Here is a 19,377-nt window from a genome sequence, read left to right as displayed (position 1 = left end):
TTTGTTGAGATATGTGATATGAGTATCTGAATAGAAAATGCCTGAATTGACATATAATACAGTGTAAAACAATGATTACTTCTCTGAAATGAAGTTGGTAAGTGTGAGAGAAAAAGAGGTCACTTACTTTATATCTTATATGATTTTGTGATTTTCAAACATTTTTTTAACAAAGAAAATATATGTTACTTAATGATAATCATAATAGTATTAGTAATACATTCAATGAAAAAAAAAAAGAACTTGATGTATCTGTGATGGGATAATTAATGGCCTGACCAGAGAGATTTGAGCAGGTCTGGGCCAAGGGCGAGGCACATAAGGCACCCAGGGCACAAATCTATGGAGAAAAGGTCACACAAGCACTGGCACTGCACCTGCCATGCCCTGCAAGTGAGCGTCTGCTTACATCGTGTGCCTGGGTGCCTGACTGGTAAGGAGGTCTCACTCTCAGGGTGCTGCAGTGCAGTGTGGTGTGCTCACACAACCTTGCCTCCTTGAATTTTGGGCCCTGGGCATCTTGCTTGCCTCACCCTAGGTCTTAAATTTGAGCAGGGGCCAGAAAGAGGAGAGGACCAGTGAGTTCAGTGACCTCAGTGCTGGCTGCACATTCAAACCCCCTGAGTAGCTTAAAAAAAATATCTTGGGTAAGGTCTGACCACAGACCAGTTAAATCAGAATCACTGGCACGGGGTGGAAGGAAGGCAAAGAGGCCTAGGCATGGATATATTTTTTTAAGGTTTTTCAGGTGATGCTAATATACAGCCAGGTTTGGGAACCCCTGAGTTTGTACATTTGGAGAGAGTCCCTCACTGCCAGGCTGAGTAGGAATGTACCTGATTGTACCAAAAGTGAGGGTTTATGTAGTCCTTTTAAAGTCAGAGCTGAGGATTGCTACAGTTCAGTTAACTTTATGATCCTGGGTTTAATTCCAGCCTGGTTAATAAATCAGCTGGTTCTTCCACTCCCTTCCTCTGAATTTGAAACCTAGAGAATAATTAAATCTAGAATTCATCTCCAATGCCTGTTGTTATCATCAATGTGCTGGTTTCAGGGGTGCTGGGAAATGTATCTCAACCCATTTTATTAGCCCGTTTGCAAATCCTTATGTGGGTTGAATCTGTATCTGTCCCGGAAGATGAAGGAGGTCTCCTCTGAGTGTCCCAGCTCTCACATTAGGTAGCTGTGTGACGTTAAGCAGTTGGTCTAACCCGTCTGTGTCTCAGCTTCCTCATCTGCACAAAGAACTGGTTGTGACTCCATGATTCAGCCATTACTTCATTTTTGCGTTTGCTCTTGTTACAGCTGGAAAACAATTGATGTACAAATGAACATGCTTAATTTTGCTGTACTCTTTAACCAGTCGTCAGCCATTTCTGACCTACTGGGAATCCTTTATAGCTGTGATTGCCAAACCTGGCCAAACATCTGCATCCTGTGGGAACATTTTAGAAAATGCAGATTCCTGGGCCTTGTCCCTGAAGATCTTGATTCAGTGGGTCTTAAGCAATGTCTGGGAATCTGTGCTCATCGGCCGTATTTTGATACAAGCAATGATAAGTTTGATTAAAGTGGTAGAACTCCCAATTTAGATATCACTGTAGAGTTGACCGTTGACAGAGATCATAGTTCTTCAAGGAAGCCTTCCCTGGCCCCCCGAAACTACATTATAAGCCTCCTGGTTAAAAGTTTTAAGGCACCCTTCTCTTCTGTTTTGTAGGACTTCTCAGGCTTGTTCAATATCTGTCTTCCGTTCTGGAATATAAGTTCTCTAAGGGCAAAGACAGTGTACACTATTCCAACGTTTGGGACATACAACCTAATCTCTTCCAGAGTTGAGATCTGTGGTGTATGCTGCAAAGGGAGAGGAAGTTTCCGTCTGGCATTTTGAACTGAGGCAGGGCTCCAGGTGCTTCCCAAGGTGTGTAACCAATAAGAGCCCATAACTGTGTTTACACTGTGTTACAGCAGCTCCGTGTGATGTCCGATGAACCTTGTCATACTGTCTTAAAGCTTCTGGATGTGTTGTAAGTCATCCCTTTCGTAGGTTGTCATCCCTTTTTTTAGATTTGAGATGTCAGCCCAAGTGTGAAGATTAATACGAATTTTCAGCCACCCATTTCCCCAGCTCCTTTCTCTTTACTGTTTTTATCTTTTGAAATCCTGATATTCCAAGACAATACAGATTAAAAGGGTGGTTCAGGCACATTTATCGAGACTGAAAAATGTAAAAAATTCCAGTTCCAGTTCCCTCTCTTGGCATTTCAGGCCCCTCAGGGTCTGACCCCAGACACTGTTTCCGCACTTGTACCCTACACTCCAGTTACCAGCCTTCTTTTTGAACACCCTACCTTCATGGTTTCACGGCCAGTGCACTTGCCCAGAATGCCCGCTCCCTTCTTCTCAGCCTCCAAGGCTCTCATCATTTGATCTCCTTCCTAAATCCCTGTGGCCCCTGACACTTGGTTTGTGCCTCCTTTATTAGTACTTGACATAGTACTTGTACGAAGGTAGGTTGTGTGTGATACTGTCTTCTTCACGTGGCCCATTATCTTACCCTTGACTGGGACTTGATTAAACTCTTTGATTCCTGTGGGTACCATAAGTCTAAACTTGCCTAGGAATGGCAGAAGGTGAGCTTTTCTAGAAATCCAGAGACATTATCATTAGGTTTGAAGAGGAGATTAAGGTGTAGGGAGCATTTTCACATATGAGTAGTCTTTCCTTCTCTGCACTTTCTTCATCCTTAGTTTGAGATCACCAAGTCAGTCTATGGGAAATGTTACCTGTCAGTTGCATCAGCCCCGGGGCTGAAGGCGGTGACTGAAGTAGAAAAATTTCTTCCACTTTTGGAAAAATCCTCACAAAAGTGAAAGCTTTGTATCTTGCGGTGCCTGTCAATTTTGACTTTCAGTTGTTCCCCTGTGAAAAAATAAAACAGAAACTTATTGGATAAATTATTCTTTCTTATTCCATCTGTATTTTTTCATTTGTTCACTTCTTCCTAGATTCATTTCATTTATTCATTCAACTCAGGTTGTTTTTGAGAAGCTACTTTGAACCAGTCACAAGACAATTGTTCTTTCCTCTCAAGAAGCCCAATTTAGGCAATTTAGAGTAAATAATTTACATGTTTTTTAGTAGACTGATGAAAGCAGAGACCATGCAGAAACAAAATATTCACATAGCCTTGTTTCCTGACAGTGCTGTGGACAAAGTTTGCTGTTCACATAAGCACATTTCTATTAAAAACAACAACAACAACATTCTGAGTGAGTTTAAACACATCTGAAGAAACTTTTTTTTTTTTTTTTTTTTGCGGTACGCGGGCCTCTCACTGCTGTGGCCTCTCCCGTTGCGGAGCACAGGCTCCGGACACGCAGGCTTAGCGGCCACGGCTCACAGGCCCAGCCACTCCGCGGCATGTGGGATCTTCCTGGACTGGGGTACGAACCCGCGTCCCCTGCATCGGCAGGCAGACTCAACCACTGCGCCACCAGGGAAGCCCTGAAAAAACTTCTTTTAGTGATAGTTTCTGGTTCCTGGGATTGCTACCATTCTCAGAGTCTAATGAGCACATATAAACACCCGCATATTGACACAGGTGCCTTTTTTCCTCTATCCATGCTTGTCTTCTTTTCCATGTCTATCCGTAAAACAAACCCAAAGGGCCCAATCATTTTCCTGTTGCTGATAAGTTCTGCAGAGCATGCCGTGCTTTGAGGGCCAGTGCAATTCACTCATAGGAAATGACAAAGAAGAAAGTAGGGCATCCAGAAGGAGGGACAGCTGGGTGAAAACAGGACTGGGCTGGGCATCAGGACACCTGGGGGTCTAGTTTCATCTTCGTGCCTAACTAGCTGTGTGACTTCTCAGAGAATGAGGGGGGGAGGGGTGTAATGAAAGATTAAAAGCGGCAGCTTTAGAATCCTACAGCCCTGGGTCCAAATCACATTCTGATTGAACGACTGTGGACAAGTTACTTAACTCCTCAAGCCCCATGTTATCTGCACGATGTGGAGAAGACCTGCCGTACTGGGTGGGCAGAGTGATTAACTGACCTCCTGTGTATGAAGGGTCTTAACACCACCTACTCACTTTTCAGCCCAGAGAAAAATGACCAAGATAGTGAGAGGCTTAGAAAACATCATGTGAGGAACCCCTGAGGGAAGGAGGAAGTTCATCTTTCTCTCAACAAAGCAGACTCAGGGAGAACATGAACGCTGTCTTGCTTTCAGACTGTTGTGATGTCATGGGGCTGTCAGAACAATTTGCTTCTCTTCTGAAAACCTCATCATGTGAGAGTCACTACTTAAGTTTTCCTTCCCTTCCTTGAGGCCCGCAGGCTTTGGTACAGCAGCAGCCATCTGGGAAAGGAGAAGGTGCAGAGAGAGTTGGGGGAACGAATGCTGCTGTTAATCAGATTTTAACCTGGGTTTGGTTGGCAGAATGTTGGAGATTAGGCCTGCAAGCCTAGCTCTTCTCTTTGCTGCTGTCAAAAGCAAACACCAACTGTTTGAGGCCTTTTGGACAGCTGACAAAGAGAAGAGTATAGGCTTTTACAGATGTGGCATAGCAGGGCTGACACATGCAAAATATTTTGTTTGTTTTCTTCCAGTTTCAGTGAAATACAATTGACATACAGTACTGTATAAGTTGAAGGTGTACAGCGTAACAATTTGACTTAAATACACCATGAAGTGATTATCACAGTAAGTTTAGTGAACATCCATCACCTCATGTAGAGACAAAATTAAAGAAATAGAAAAAGTGTTTTTCCTTGTGATGAGAACTCTTAGGATTCACTCTCTTAGCAACTTGCATATTTAACACCCAGCAGTGTTAATTATAATTGTCAGGTTGCACATTACCTCCTTAGTATTTATTTATCTTGTAACTGGAAGTTTGTACCTTTTGGCTGCCTTCCTCCAATTGCCCCTCTCCCAATCCCCACCTCTGGTAACCATAAATCTCTTTTTCTGTGAGTTTGTTTGTTTTTCAAGTATAATTGGCCTACAATACTATGATAGTTCCTGTTATACAACATAGTCATCCGGTATTTCTATGCATTTCAAAAGGAGGCAAGGAACATTTGAATTAAGCACACTTTGCATTTGGAGCCCTCACATTTCCCTTTTAGCCGCTGTTCCTATTGCTGCCCATTCCTTACTTGTCCTCGACACTTTCTTCCTTCTCGCCAGAGCCTCACAGTATTTCCATAAGGAAGGGAAGGTAGGAGTGAAGAGACCCATCATACAGGTGAGGAAACTGAGGCTTGGAGAAGTCAGGTAATTTATTTAAACCAGACAGTCATGGTGAAGGACCTGGAGCTGGAACCCAGTGAATAACATGGACCTGCTTTTTCAATGATGGACCCTAGAGCCAGGTTCACGTTAAGGCGGAAGTGGAAGCTCAGTCCCCTTCCACCCGTGTTCACGTATGAAATACCTGAGTGCCTCGTACGTAGATGGGTGCCACAGTGGCAGGTGATGGGTGGGCATACAAAGCACTTAGAGGCCCTGGCCTTGCGCATAAACTAGTGGAGGACAGATGTGAGTAGATGGGATTCGAGATGGTGTGGTGAGTATCCTGAGTGAGGAAGTTAGGTGCCCATGGAGCACCCCAGAGGGGCACCTAACCTGGCCTTGGGAGGATGGGGAAGGCTTCTGTGCAGTAAGTGACATCTCGCCTGAGACCCGAGAGGTATTTTCTCAGGAAAGGGTATTCTAGGAGCCAGGACAAGCATATGAAAAGGCCTGAAGGCAAAAGGAGCTGAAAAAGTTCAGTGGGGCAGGAAAAGAGCTTGGAGAAGAAAGCAGGTGTGAGTTCACGGAGAGCCCTACAGGCCACAGTAAGGACTTTGAGCCTTAGCCAGTGGACAGTGGGAAGTTGGTGAAGGGTTTCAAGCCTGGGAATATGGCTTTGTCGTATTCATATTCAGTAGCATGAGGAGGATGGAAGGGAGGGCTGAACCTAAGGAGAACTGTTTGCTCATCCCGGGAGCTACTCCTTCTGTAAACACGTCAGGCATCCTTGTTGCCAAGATTCATCCCTCCCGAATTTTTGCACTGAGGTTGCCTCCATGCTGACAGCCAGCTCTGGGCCAGTGATTCTTTTATGCTTAAGCAGAGAAGGTCCACAGCCAGACAGAAGAGCGTTTTTCTGCTTCCCCAGTTTGAGGATCTGTGTGCAGGGGAGAATTAAATGAGATGTCAATATCGGAGTGACCTATTCTAACAAAGCCACTGGCAAATGCCAGCCCCGCCACACACAAGCTTGGTGGCAAACACCTCCCTGGGCCTCGTGGTCCTCATTTAAAAAACAAAGGTAACAAAATACCTCCCTCAGATCTTTGTGAGGATCCAATGAGATGATATATGTACAGTGCCAGGCGTTAGGAGGTGCCCAGTAAATATTTATTACCTTCTTTTTTTTTTTTTTTTTTTTTTTTTTTGCGGTACGCGGGCCTCTCACTGCTGTGGCCTCTCCCGTTGCGAAGCACAGGCTCCGGACGCGCAGGCTCAGTGGCCATGGCTCACGGGCCCAGCCGCTCCGCGGCATGTGGGATCTTCCCGGACCGGGGCACGAACCCGTGTCCCCTGCATCGGCAGGCGGACTCTCAACCACTGCGCCACCAGGGAAGCCCTATTACCTTCTTTTTTTTCTGCCCTCCCTTATTGCTGCTGCAGAAATCTTACAGTCCTTGCAAAGCCCGATACAGTCTGACCTATTTCCTTTCTGGCCCGCTCCATCCTTTTCTCCTCCTGGCACACTGGCCTTCCAGCACTGGCTCCCTTGAAGTTTGTTGAACATGTCAAATACACTCCCACCTCAGGACCCTCTGATACCTGCGTGGCTCGTTCCCTCATCTCTGGCAAGTTTTTGCTCAAATACCATCTTCTCAATGAGACCTACCCTAGCCACTCTCTGTAAAACTCTAATGCCCCTCACCTTATTATTCCCTTTCCAGCTTTGTTTTCCTCCAGAGCTCTTATCACCTTCCCAAAAGTTACATAATTGTTTTTATTTTTTATTTATGTTTTTATTATTTAGTTTGATCATTATCCCCTCCAACTGACATATACACTCTACAAGGACAGGAAGTTTTTAATGTCTTATTCATTAATGTATCTCCAGGGCTTAGAACAGTGTCAGGCACATAATAGGCTCTCTATAAATGTTTGTTGAATGAATGAATGAAATTGACTAGCTCTCATGATAGATATCATCCAGAATATTGGGAGTTGGGGGTCACCTGGTACTGAAGAGGCTTGATTGCCATCTGAGAGCTTTCCCACGATCTGGCTGGGTAGTAACTCCCCAGTACCCAATTAGGAGTCAAGGGTTCGAGCCCTTCACTTCTTTGTAAAATAAGGACATTGCCCTTTGCCTCACCAAATAGCCTAGTTTTAGGAAAAACTTAACCCTAGAAGCTTTTACACAGAAGCACTGGTTAGCTTATAGTTCTATTTGAAGGTGTGGAAACCAGCATTTCTCCCTTTAGCCCCCCTGCCAATTACCACTGCTGGAAAATTTAAGTTGTTTTTCTCCTTTGTTCTCTTCCTGTCCTCGACTCACTGAACTTAAAAACAATCTCCCATTGAACCTGGGAGGCAGTGTGATGCCTCACGAAGGACATGGTTCCAAGAATGTGGCCTGAATCTATTTCCTTGCCAGCCTTTGAGATCTAAGGAAGTTACTGCACATGAAAGGAAGCTACTGTGCATGAAAGAATTGAGATAGCCATCCCGTAGTGAAGTTGTCTATTTGGATTAGGTTCACTAATTCATTTACTCATTCACTTATTTCTTTTCTTTTTTTAAATTAATTAATTTATATATTTATTTTTGGCTGCGTTGGGTCTTCATTGCTGAGCATGGGCTCTCTCTAGTTGCAGTGAGCAGGGACTACTCTGTTGCAGTGCACAGGTTTCTCATTATTGTGGCTTCTCTTGTTGCGGAGCATGGGCTCTAGGTGCGTAGCCTTCAGTAGTTACGGCATCCGGGCTCAGTAGTTGTGGCTTGTGAGCTCTAGAGTGCAGGCTCAGTAGTGTGGTGCACAGGCTTAGTTGCTCCATGGCATGTGGGATCTTTCCAGACTAGGGCTCGAACCCGTGTACCCTGCATTGGCAGGCGGATTCTTAACCACTGCGCCACCAGGGAAGTCCCAACTCATTCACTTATTTCTTCACATTGAGAGACTCACAGTCAGATGGGAGAGATGGAGAGCAGACAGATAATTATAACAGTGGAGATACGTAGGTGGAGGAGAAAATTTTTGTGTTAGTCAAGTTCCTGCTACAAAAGTGTTCGTTGTATAACAACCCCAAACCTCAGTGGCTTCCAACAAAAAATATTTACTTCTTGCTTCAATACCTACAGACCAGCTAAGGTGACCCTGCTTCAGGTGGATGAGGTTCTGGTCTGTTCTTGTATCTCTTTTTCTGAGACCCTGACTGAAGAGGCAGTGGCTACCTGGGGCAAGCTCTTCTTGTGGTCTATGGCCAGAGTACAAGAAGCCAAGCCAAACCACACAAGCATATCCACAGACTATGCTTGCATCACATTTATAACGTTCCATTGACCAAAGTAAGTCACAGGCCAATCCCACCTCCAGAAAGATAGGGATGAATACTCTGCTTACTGTAGTGGCAACATGATTGTATAGTTCTGTTTCAGGGAGGAAGTGAAGAGTTAGTAATAATTGAATCTACTACAGCATTTAACTCTGGCTATGGGAGTGAGGGAAGGCTTCCTAGAGGAGGTGACTTTCATCTTGAAGGATGAGTTATTTTTCAAGACAAACAAGCAGGCAGTAACATATGCAAGTGCGTGCAAATTAAAAAAAATAAGTGTGAAGTGTTGTCTTAATATTTATTTGAGTCGTCACTGTGGGCAATATGCAAAGAGCTACAGGAAGATAAAATAAAGGTCACCTGAGTACCTGCCTACGCAGTCCAAGCTTCATGGGGGAGATCAGAAAGATACAAAAGAGAAAAGGAAATTATGTAACCAGTACACTCTTATTCAGCTGGATGGGACAAAAGTGTGAACTCAGAAAGGAAGCTAGAATATATTTTTAGCTATTTTTGGTACAGGATGCAAGCTATGCGCTCTTTTATATTCATTATTTCATTTAATCCTGACAACCTGTGAAGGATGTCCTAATGAGAAACTGAGCCTCAGAGTGGTTAGGTAACTTGCCTAATGGTTTGTCGTTAGCAAGTAGTGGTGCGAGTACTTCTTAGTAATTCTGTTTTGCCAAAGAGCAAAGAATTTATTCATAAAAATTACTAGTGTACACACTGTATTTTCTTAAGTAGGGCTGCTTTAAAATTTACTAAACCCATGTTTTTTAGTGTCTACTGTATATGCAGTACTGTGCTTGTTAAAGGGCCCCGATCCTGGAGTATCTCTGAAGTTCCACCTGGCTGTGGCATTCTGTAGGTCTCATCTTCTCACTGCTCATGGATTTAAAATGCCTCAAAGAAAATAGGATTCTTGCCCATGGTTCTACGCAAAAATGCTCACTTTGAATGTTGAGGAGTTTTGAAATTCTGCCTCTTCCATTCCCCCAGATTATATACACAACACCAGTAAGCGTTCTTTCTCCTTGGAAATGAAGGGAGACAAGCTAGGTGAGTTGCTCCAGGTTGAGCAAAAGTTAGAGGTGGGACTAAGTGGAGAATAACAATTCCCATTGTTGTGCAGATTACCTCTACCCAATACTAATTCTCTTGTCATTACGGAGCACAGATATACTCTAGTGGAATGTCCCTATGCAAGAAGAAGTGAGCATTTTTGCAACCATCTCTTCCCTCTGTGGATGGTTAAACATTGACAGGCGTTTTTGTGCACTCTCCATCTTGGCGGTCCGGAATTGAGTTGAAGCATATTTCATGACCCATTTTCTATTTGCTCAAGAAGCTGGCAGAACTGGTTTCCCTGATCTCAGACACCATCTCACATGGTCAGTTTTCTACCCCCAGACATGCTTTAAATCTTAAAATAATGAGCAATGCTTATAGGAACTGCCTCTCACTGTGTGGTGTTTACTGTCTCACGATTCTGCAGGTAGGTGATGCTCAGATGCTGTTGCCTCTCATCAAGTTGACGTTGGACGGAAGGAGAATAAACTGTGCTCAGACTGGTCCAGGAGAGGGGGCGTGAGCAGGAATGCCGCTGTAGGTACAAGTGACCTGTCTGGCAAGGAATGCAGCATCCCGAGAGCCTCTTCTTGACATCATCCCACAGACCACTGCTTCCTCGAGGGAAAGGGCGCTGAGGATTTTGCTATCAGCCACCTAAAACTTTTACCCAGCCAATAGAAGACTTTTGCTGAAGAACTGAACAAGATATCGTTTCATTTCATTTTTGCATCTTCTGATCATCTGGGCTACAGTAACTGTTGTTTAGCTTTGAGAATTTTAAGTCATATTTGTTTCTGTCATTTTTGTGTACACGTTTCAAAATGATCGACTTAAGCTTCCTGACAGAGGAAGAGCAGGAGGCCATCATGAAGGTTCTGCAGCGGGATGCTGCCCTGAAGAGGGCTGAAGAGGAGAGAGTCAGGTAAGAGGCCGAACGGGTCCTCGGGCATGGGAGGATGGGCAGTCTGTAAGAAGATGGGACACTTTTCTTTCCTCAACCTTAAGTGGTAGTTCTGACTTGGAGCCTGACTTAACGGATTCCAATTTTAGGTTTATTTCCTGGACAGAACTTTCTCCTCCGTATCTCTTTTTTTTTTTTTTTTTTTTTTTTTTCCGGTACATGGGCCTCTCACTGTTGTGGCCTCTCCCGTTGTGGAGCACAGGCTCCGGACGCACAGGCTCCGCGGCCATGGCTCACGGGCCCAGCCGCTCCGCGGCATGTGGAATCTTCCCGAACCGGGGCACGAACCCGCGTCCCCTGCATCAGCAGGGGGACTCTCAACTGCTGCGCCACCAGGGAAGCCCCGTATCTCTTAATTTATCCCATAGGACTCCTGCCAGAAATAGTTTTGATTAAAAACCTAACTAAACTCCTTTAAATTATTAAACACTGGATTAAAAATGAAATAATGTATACAAACACATATATACATCTACCTCTCTCTCTCTCTCTCTCTCTATATATATATATATATATATAAACACACACATATATATCGACTTTTTAAACTGAATCTACTTAAAAAATGGATCATGTATGAAATTAGAAAAAATTTTTAATTTCTAAAGTTTTCAGAAGAAAATAAATTGAGAAGTAGCTCATATTTTTGCCCATCTTCAGAAATGTTTGAATTGGTTTCAACAGCAATTGAAATTAGTTCTGACTGAGCCAATTTTTCATTTGTGTTCCATAAGAAGGAGTGGCAACTTTGACACGCTATTCACTTTGGGAGGAACCCAAATGTTCCACATCAGCATTCCCACCACTTTCACTCACTTGCGGGGCTGGAGGAGCGTGAGGTCAGAATGCTGAAGAAGTGGGCTTGAGTCCAAGCCCTGCCATCTATTGCCTTTGTGATCTGGGGCCTTGAAGGCAGCGAAAGTTTTCCTGAATGTGAGTTAGTCATATTAACTGCATGATCCCCAACCTAGGAGTTATCCAAAAGGAACATAAGCCCTGTTCTTCTTAGGATAGCAGGATCATGAATAATGGAGTTATTTGTGCCCATATTTCGTTATCCATATTTTGACCCTAATTTGAACATGGGTGCTTTATAAAAGAACATGCTGAAATTCACTTCAAGCACTCCAGAGTGTCTAACTATGGCTACTAACAAGAATTCATATATCGATAGTGCTTAACAGATTGCAAGGAGCTTACATGACTTTTATTTCTTCTGAGCTCACAACACTCGTGCAGTTGGGGGTGCAGGGTGGGATGTAATTACACCCACTTGATGTGTGAGGAAATTGACCTTGAGACAGGTCAGGTGACTCACCCAAGCTCATGTAGTCCGTAGGTGTCAGAAGTGAGAACTAAATCCTGGCCCTCAGGTACTCATTCACTAACTCCACCTCCCCTCCCTAAGAAAACTATAGCAGACAGGACATCCTGGGAAGACCGTTAGACCTATTTTAGAAAGAAGGGGAGGGGGCAGCACAGAGAAAATATTAGTTGATTTTTCAAGCATAGTGGGAAATGGGAATTCCTTTAGTCTCTCGGAAGATAAGATGGAGAGGATGGGAAAGAAAGCAGTGGAGCTGGGATTGCACCGGGTCCTGTCCCTCTTCCTGCCTCAGGATGTGGGGACTCTGAATCCTGGCGAGCTGCGATCTTTGATTCCTCCCACTTACAAGACCTTACGTGTGGTCTGTAATTCTGTTTCCTCTATCTAGCCAGGTTACGAAGAGAGATTCATTCTCCCTCCCTTCTGTATTTACTTGACCCCAGAGATTCCAGGCTGCTGGGTCTTCCCTGTAGTTCTCTGATTCTGTATAAGATGAGTGGAGGTGTTTCTCAGGCATCTACAGTAATTGCTGAAAATATACTTAAAAATTCAAAGTTCTGGGCTTCCCTGGTGGCGCAGTGGTTGAGAGTCCACCTGCCGTTGTAGGGGACGCGGGTTCATGCCCCAGTTGGGGAGGATCCCACATGCTGCGGAGAGGCTGGGCCCGTGAGCCATGGCCGCTGAGCCTGCGCGTCCGGAGCCTGTGCTCCGCAACAGGAGAGGCCACAACGGTGAGAGGCCCGTGTACCGCAAAAAAAATAAAAAATAAAAAATTCAAAGTTCTGCCTGGAACTGAGCCTAGTAAGGGGTGTGTGTGTAGCCACTAGCACCAGCCAGTCTGCAGCCACAACAGGAATGCTGTGAGTCCGTTTGTAGCAGGGACTTCGCAGATTCTCCTTCCATGCACTGTTTCTGAGGATGCTTCGGAAGCTGCTGCTGGTGCTGCCCTTGTTTCTTGCTTTTGTAAGCTGATAGGAAGAAGGCTTGGGGTGGTGAAAATCTGGTGTGAGTCAAGTCCTGTTTACTGCTACCATTCTGGGGGCCTTCCTAATTAGTCACCAAGCAGCTCATGTGGACTTGGCCACAGGCAGGTCCAGGACTGAGTGACTGTGTGCGGGGGGCACAGATGGGCATGAGGCCCATAGCCTGTGGACACTGACAGAGGCCCAACCCGTAACCTGCTCCACACAAAAGGAATGGAACTCTGACACCCTTGGTTTTAGGACTGACGGAACCTGGGTTGGTTCTGAGGCTGTCTGCTCCTGGGCTGGTAGAACCATGACTAGGTTTCTGGTCTCTGAAAATGCTATTCTATGGGCTTTTGCTTTTCAGCCCCGTCACCATCCCGCAGCTGTTTGTCTCTAGCTCTTCCATCAGAGTGATAGCCTGACAGCTCTGGAAAGATTTTTGGGGTCCATATCAGTCACTTTACAGATAATGAAGGAAAAGCCCAGAGAGGGGAAGTGACTTTCCCAGGGTCACACAGCTAGTCAGTGCCAAAGCCATGATAAGAAAAGCTCTTGGTCTACTGCTTTTCCTTCTGCCCCATGTTGCACACTGGTATTGCTTTTTCAGAAGAACAGTAAGGGCCCTAGCGTGGACCTTGAGTCAAAACTTCGTGAGTTTGAATCCTGTCCTCACCACTGATCAACTACGGTTCATTCAGCAAGTTACTTGACCTCTCTGAGCCTCAACTCAGAGACTGGGAATGACCCTAGTACCAAACTCAAAGAATTACAGTCAAGATTAAGTAAGATAATTCTTAATCTTCTTAGCACATAGTAGGTGATTGATACATTTTAATTCCCTCATTCACCACTCCACCTATGCCTCTAAAAAAGGACAGAATTCTCTGGTCAGCGGTCTGATTCCTTAGAAGGAAATTACTCCTAAAACTCTCAACTATTTAATACAGTGAAATTTAATTGAGTACTCATTAAGTCTAGGGAGCTTCTCTGAACAAATGGAAGGAATTTTAGGGTAATTGAAACATGGTCCCAGTGCTCAAGGAATTTACCATTTAACCATTTAATGGATTATCAATCGCAAATTTAAAATCTCAACCTTGTTTCCCTAACCTGATTTTACAATGCCCCAGTCCTCCTCCAAGTTAGTATATGACTTTAGAAACATAAATTAGATAATTCTAATATTAGCCTAAGGAAAACATCATTAGAAAGGCAAATCTGCCACTAAAATTCAGACTGCTATTTCAAATGCTAATTCATTATGGGCTTTGGAGTAGAACCCTCCTGTAGCTGTGAGGACATTGCTCATGGATCATAGCACTGCTGCCCACTAAGACCAGACACTGCCTCAGAGTCCTTTACAATATGGCTGTTGATGAGAGCTGGATTTAAATTGAAATCTGTTTGCCATTCCTGATTTATCCAGTGCTTTGACTTGTTCACATCCAAGCTCTTTCAGGGCACTTTGGAGATGATTTATCCTTTATGCTACCTCCCATCCTGATTTCATGGATGAGAAAATGAGTGTCAAACAAGGGAAGCGTCCAGTTCCCAAATCACTCAACCTGTTAATAGTAGAATGTGGATTTGAACCCAAGGGAATATCTACTGTGGTATCTCGGGGGTTCTGTTAGAAGAAAGCAATTCCAGGTCACTGTCTTTCATGCTGCCTCCCTACCTGTACCACAGTGCTAGGCCCAGTTATTACCATGCCTCACTACCCAGCTTGCTTTCCTAACTACCAGCTGGAGACATTTCACAAACCAGCAGTGAAGCAGACATCAGGATGGATTCTTTTTCTCGCTCCCCGCTGCCTCCTCCCTCTCTGTCCTCCTTTTTTAAAGAAACACCACCATACATACATAGATGTAACTTTAGTCTCTTAGGGTTTGAAAGTGACACACTCTGGAGGTGGTATTTCCTGTGCTTTGCATCACACTGCCAGCAGGAAATCATTGCTGCTGTGTGTCTGTACACTGCCAGCACCACATCCCCCATCCCATAAACACACAACCACATCTAGGGTGATGGGCGTTCTTGCAGTAGACACCATCTCAACCACGACCGCATCTTTTTTTGTGTGTGTGTGGTACGCGGGCCTCTCACTGTTGTGGCCTCTCCCGTTGCGGAGCACAGGCTCCGGACACGCAGGCTCAGCGGCCATGGCTCACGGGCCCAGCCGCTCCGTGGCATGTGGGATCTTCCCGGACTGGGCCACGAACGCGCGTCCCCTGCATCGGCAGGCAGACTCCCAACCAATGCACCACCAGGGAAGCCCATGACCACATCTTATGATCCTCAGCTGCTGCCTTAAGACCTACTTTCTTTTAAACAAAGGCAGTTGTCATTGAAGAACTGCTTTCTAGGACCTCTGATGGCATTTTCTGTGAAAGCAAAGGGGAAAGGAACCAACATTTGTCCAGGATTGACACTGTACACAGAGCTTCACGTTTTCCCCTTTCATCCGCACAGCAGTGTAGCTGAACCCACTCAACAAGGGGGAGGAAATAGAGTGGAGGAGGTTAAGTGCCCTGTAAGATTGAAACCTTGCTTATGCAACTGCAAAGCCTGTGCTTCCCACACACTGTGCTGCCTCGCAGCAGATTGTGGGGATCTGTGGTGTGTCCACAGCACAAGTGATGCATGTTTCTTCTTGTTTTCCGCTGTAAAGAACTTTTGCAATTTATTTCATTTTCACGCGTTTGTTTTCAGATTCTCTATCAAAGGTTGAATGCCTTTGTAGAAAGAGTGAAGTGTGATAGCCATCTTAGAAATCAAAATCATGTTTGGCTCTCTCAGGCAGGATGATGGGGCAGTGGAAAGAACGTTGGCTAGGAGTCAGGCTGGCTTCCGGTCCCCGCTCTGTGTGACCTTGGGCAAACCTCTTAAACTCTCTGGGCCTCATTTCATCTATAAAGTGAGGCCATTTGTAACTATCTAAGGTCCATTCAAAACAAACATTCTCTCATTCAAAACAGACATCTAAGAGTACTTTCAAATCTTGTAGTCTAACCATCTTGCCCAGAATATACTGAAAGGTTAAAAAAAAATCTGGGAATGGATCAGTCAACCTCTCTGGCCAGTCTGCTGATTCTTATTATGCATAGCTGAGCAGATAATATCGACCAGGTCCTGTCTATGATGTTAGGCCTTTGCCTCATCATGATGAATAGCTAGAAGCTGGGGTGTGCTACGTGAGTACAAGCAGGAAAAATGTTGAATGCAGGATGAAGGGCGCCACTGCTCTTCTGGCTTTCCTCTGAAAGTGTTCACACTCTCTCTGCACCGCAGGAGTTGATGTTAGCAGTTAGGGCTGTGGACTAACTTTTTTATGTACAATTCCAAGCATATGCCTGGTATATGATAGGGAATTAATGAACTGTTGAACGAAAAAATGAACAGATATGGCCTTTACCATACAGAGAAAGCAAGATGGCCATCTTTTGCAGTTGACTGAATTCTTTGTACATCATGGTGAAATTGTAAGGATTAAATGAGATGATGCATGTTAAGTGCCACGCGTGAGGCCCAGTACCGAACACATGCTTTGTATGTATTAGCTGAAAGAATGGGGTGTGACCAGCATGTTCTGCCTGGAGGACCAACTGGACAGTGTCTTCTCTGGGTTGAGTGTTCTTCTGCCTTCACTTCTGCCCAGTGGCAGCCCATGGGTGTTTATTGAGCATCTTCTCTATCCTTAGCTCTCTACTAAGTACAACATGCACGTGTGGAGAGGACGGTAAGGTATAAAAAGTGTGAGTGTCAAGAAACTTACCTTTTTCCCACTTCAACTAAATGGTACAACAACGAGAGAATCAAGTGCTAATTTGGTTGGTACAATTAGAGTTCAAGAAAATTGAGAGATCAATATGGGCTGGTAGAGAAGATTTTATTTTAATTTTTTTATCAAAGTATAGTTGATTTACAATATTATGTTTCATATTATATTAGTCCTGCATTGTGATTCAGTATTTTTATAGATTATACTCCATTAAAAGTTATTACAAAATAATGGCTATAATTCCCTTGCTGTACAATATATCCTTGTTGCTTATCTATTTTATACATAGTACTTTATATTTCTTAGTCCCGTACCCCTAATTTGCCCCTCCCCCATTCCCTCTCTCCTTTAGTAACCACCGGTTGGTTTTCTATGCCTGTGAGTCTATTTGTGTTTTGCATGTACATTCATTTGTATTATTTTTTTAGATTCCACATGTAAGTGATATCATACAGAATTTATCTTTCTCTGTCTGACTTATTTCACTAAGCATAATAGTCTCCAGGTACAGAGAAGATTTTTTTTTTTCTTTTTGCGGTACATGGGCCTCTCACCGTTGTGGCCTCTCCCGTTGGGGAGCACAGGCTCCGGACGCGCAGGCTCAGCGGCCATGGCTCATGGGCCCAGCCACTCCACGGCACGTGGGATCTTTCCGGACCGGGGCACGAACCCGCGTCCCCTGCATCGGCAGGTGGACTCTCAACCACTGCGCCACCAGGGAAGCCCCAGAGAAGATTTTGACAGCACCACCTAGATGGCGGGATTTCTTTTTTTAATCTACACCTTCATAAAACTTGGGCTTTGATGTCATAACATATGGGTTCATCTGTAAAATATTCCAAATGACTAAGCTAGAAAAAGAGATTGATTTACCCTAGTAGTGATTATCATGATAGGAGATATATAAATAGCACTTACTGAATTTGAAAGAATTTCCTATTCTTTTGCCACTTGAAAAGAAATGAGCCAGAAACCCAACCTCAATTCTTTACTGTAACGGCTTTACTATGAAGGGCCATGTGCTTCAATGAGCCCGCCTCACATGGTGCGGGCTTACTGTGCACTGAAAGCTTAATGGAATCAGAGGCTTGCAGACAGTCAGTTAGGCAGAAGCAGATCAAGAGTTGCATAAGGACCCTTACAAAGTGCCTTTCCGGTGAACAACAAAGATAAGTGAATAAATAATCTCATGAAGAGAAATTGGGAGTTGTTATGCTATGAGGGTTTGTGGTCTTCTTCAACACGATGGTGGCTGATGCCGTATTTCATCATGCTTTTCCCTAATCCACCAAGAGATGAGGTGGCCTGCCTCATTAGGAGGAGGCACTGCCATTGTGATGGAGCGTGGTTCACTTAACCCCAGCAGCGACAGGTTCTCTCTTGTCTCTTGTCTTTACTCAGACTAGGTTGGCTGCTGAGCATTTATTTGTTAACTGATTTATTCACTCAACAGTTTCTGGGTATCAGCTCTGTGCCAGGCTCCGTGCTGGATGCTCGTGTTACAAAGGTGTTTATGAGGTAGTCCTTGCCTTCAGGGAGTTTGCAGAGTTCACGGATTAGTGTGTAAGACAGATGTGCAAATAGATCATTGGAACACAGTGTGGTGAGTGCTGCCGTGGAGGAGCTGTGGGAGCACGGAGAAGGGCAAGCCACACAGTGCCCTCAAGGATCAGGGAAGGCTTCCCTGGGGAGGTGCTACCTAGATCTGAGGGATGAGGGGCCACGTGCTGGGCAGAGAAGTGAGGGAAAGACATCTGGAGAGAATTCACATTTATTGCTCTCTCACCAGGATCTGGGCACTGTTAGGTACTTCCAGGTAAATACCGCATTTAATCATCCCGGAAGTCCTGCAGAGTAGGTCTTATTTTCCCCTATCTTTATAAACAAGGAGACTGAAGCTTAGAGGGGTTCAGTAACCTGCCAAAGATCACATTTAGGAAGGGTCACAACGGGGACTTGGACCTAATTTGGGGAGACATCAAAGCCCATAGTCTTCCTGCCACACCTTCCTGCCCTTAATGTCTACAGAGGTCATGTAAGAGCAGTGTGGAGATCAGTAAGAGGTCTAGTGTGCTGGCACATGGGGGAGCATGGGAGCAAGTGCTGGGAAATGAATCTGAACAGGTATCCTGAAGCCAGGTGGTCAGGGACCTCATATGATATCCCTTCACTCCAAAAGCGCTGAATAAACACCCACTGTTTTCCAGACACCAAGAAAAGCTATATTGAGTACAGGCCCTGCCCCTAGGGACTCACTGTCTAGTCAAGGAGAGCTGGAAGGGCTTCTCTTTTCTGGAATTGAACTTGAATGTGGTCCTTTTGGGAAGAGAAGGCAAAAAGCTCCACCAGCAGCTCAGGGTGGATTTTTTGCTGTGCTGAAAAGCTAGGCAGTGGTTCCACATATAAGTGATATCATATGATATTTGTTTATCTCTGTCTGACTTACTTCACTCAGTATGACAATCTCTAGGTCCATCCATGTTGCTGCAAATGACACTATTTCGTTCTTTTTATGGCTGAGTAATATTCCATTGCATGTATGTACCACATCTTCTTTATCCATTCCTCTGCTGATGGATATTTAGGTTGCTTCCATGTCCTGGCTATTGTAAATATACACACTACTGTATATAAAAGATATAACTAATGAGAACCTACTGTATGGCACAGGGAACTCTACTCAATACTCTG

The 19,377-nt window shown here is 44.6% G+C and overlaps 1 protein-coding gene across 9 annotated transcripts in view; it reads left to right on the top strand.

Moving 5' to 3' along the window:
• The window catches only part of LOC137230686 (synaptotagmin-like protein 2), a 109,757-nt gene that overhangs the window by 34,027 nt on the left and 56,353 nt on the right, over positions 1-19,377 (top strand). For 8 of the 9 annotated variants that reach the window (XM_067750560.1, XM_067750557.1, XM_067750559.1 and 5 more), the window contains exon 2: positions 10,074-10,571. In XM_067750560.1, the coding sequence (XP_067606661.1) occupies positions 10,471-10,571 (101 nt within the window). In that variant the 5' untranslated portion in view covers positions 10,074-10,470. Of the gene's footprint in view, positions 1-9,755; positions 9,970-10,073; positions 10,572-19,377 lie in introns of all 9 variants that reach the window. The other variant, XM_067750552.1, reaches the window with a different exon arrangement.

Source organism: Pseudorca crassidens, chromosome 9 (genome assembly GCF_039906515.1).
Source record: "Pseudorca crassidens isolate mPseCra1 chromosome 9, mPseCra1.hap1, whole genome shotgun sequence".
NCBI lineage: Eukaryota > Metazoa > Chordata > Mammalia > Artiodactyla > Delphinidae > Pseudorca > Pseudorca crassidens.
The sequence above is the reverse complement of the archived record's forward strand: the minus strand, read 5'-3'. Positions and strand labels throughout refer to the sequence as shown.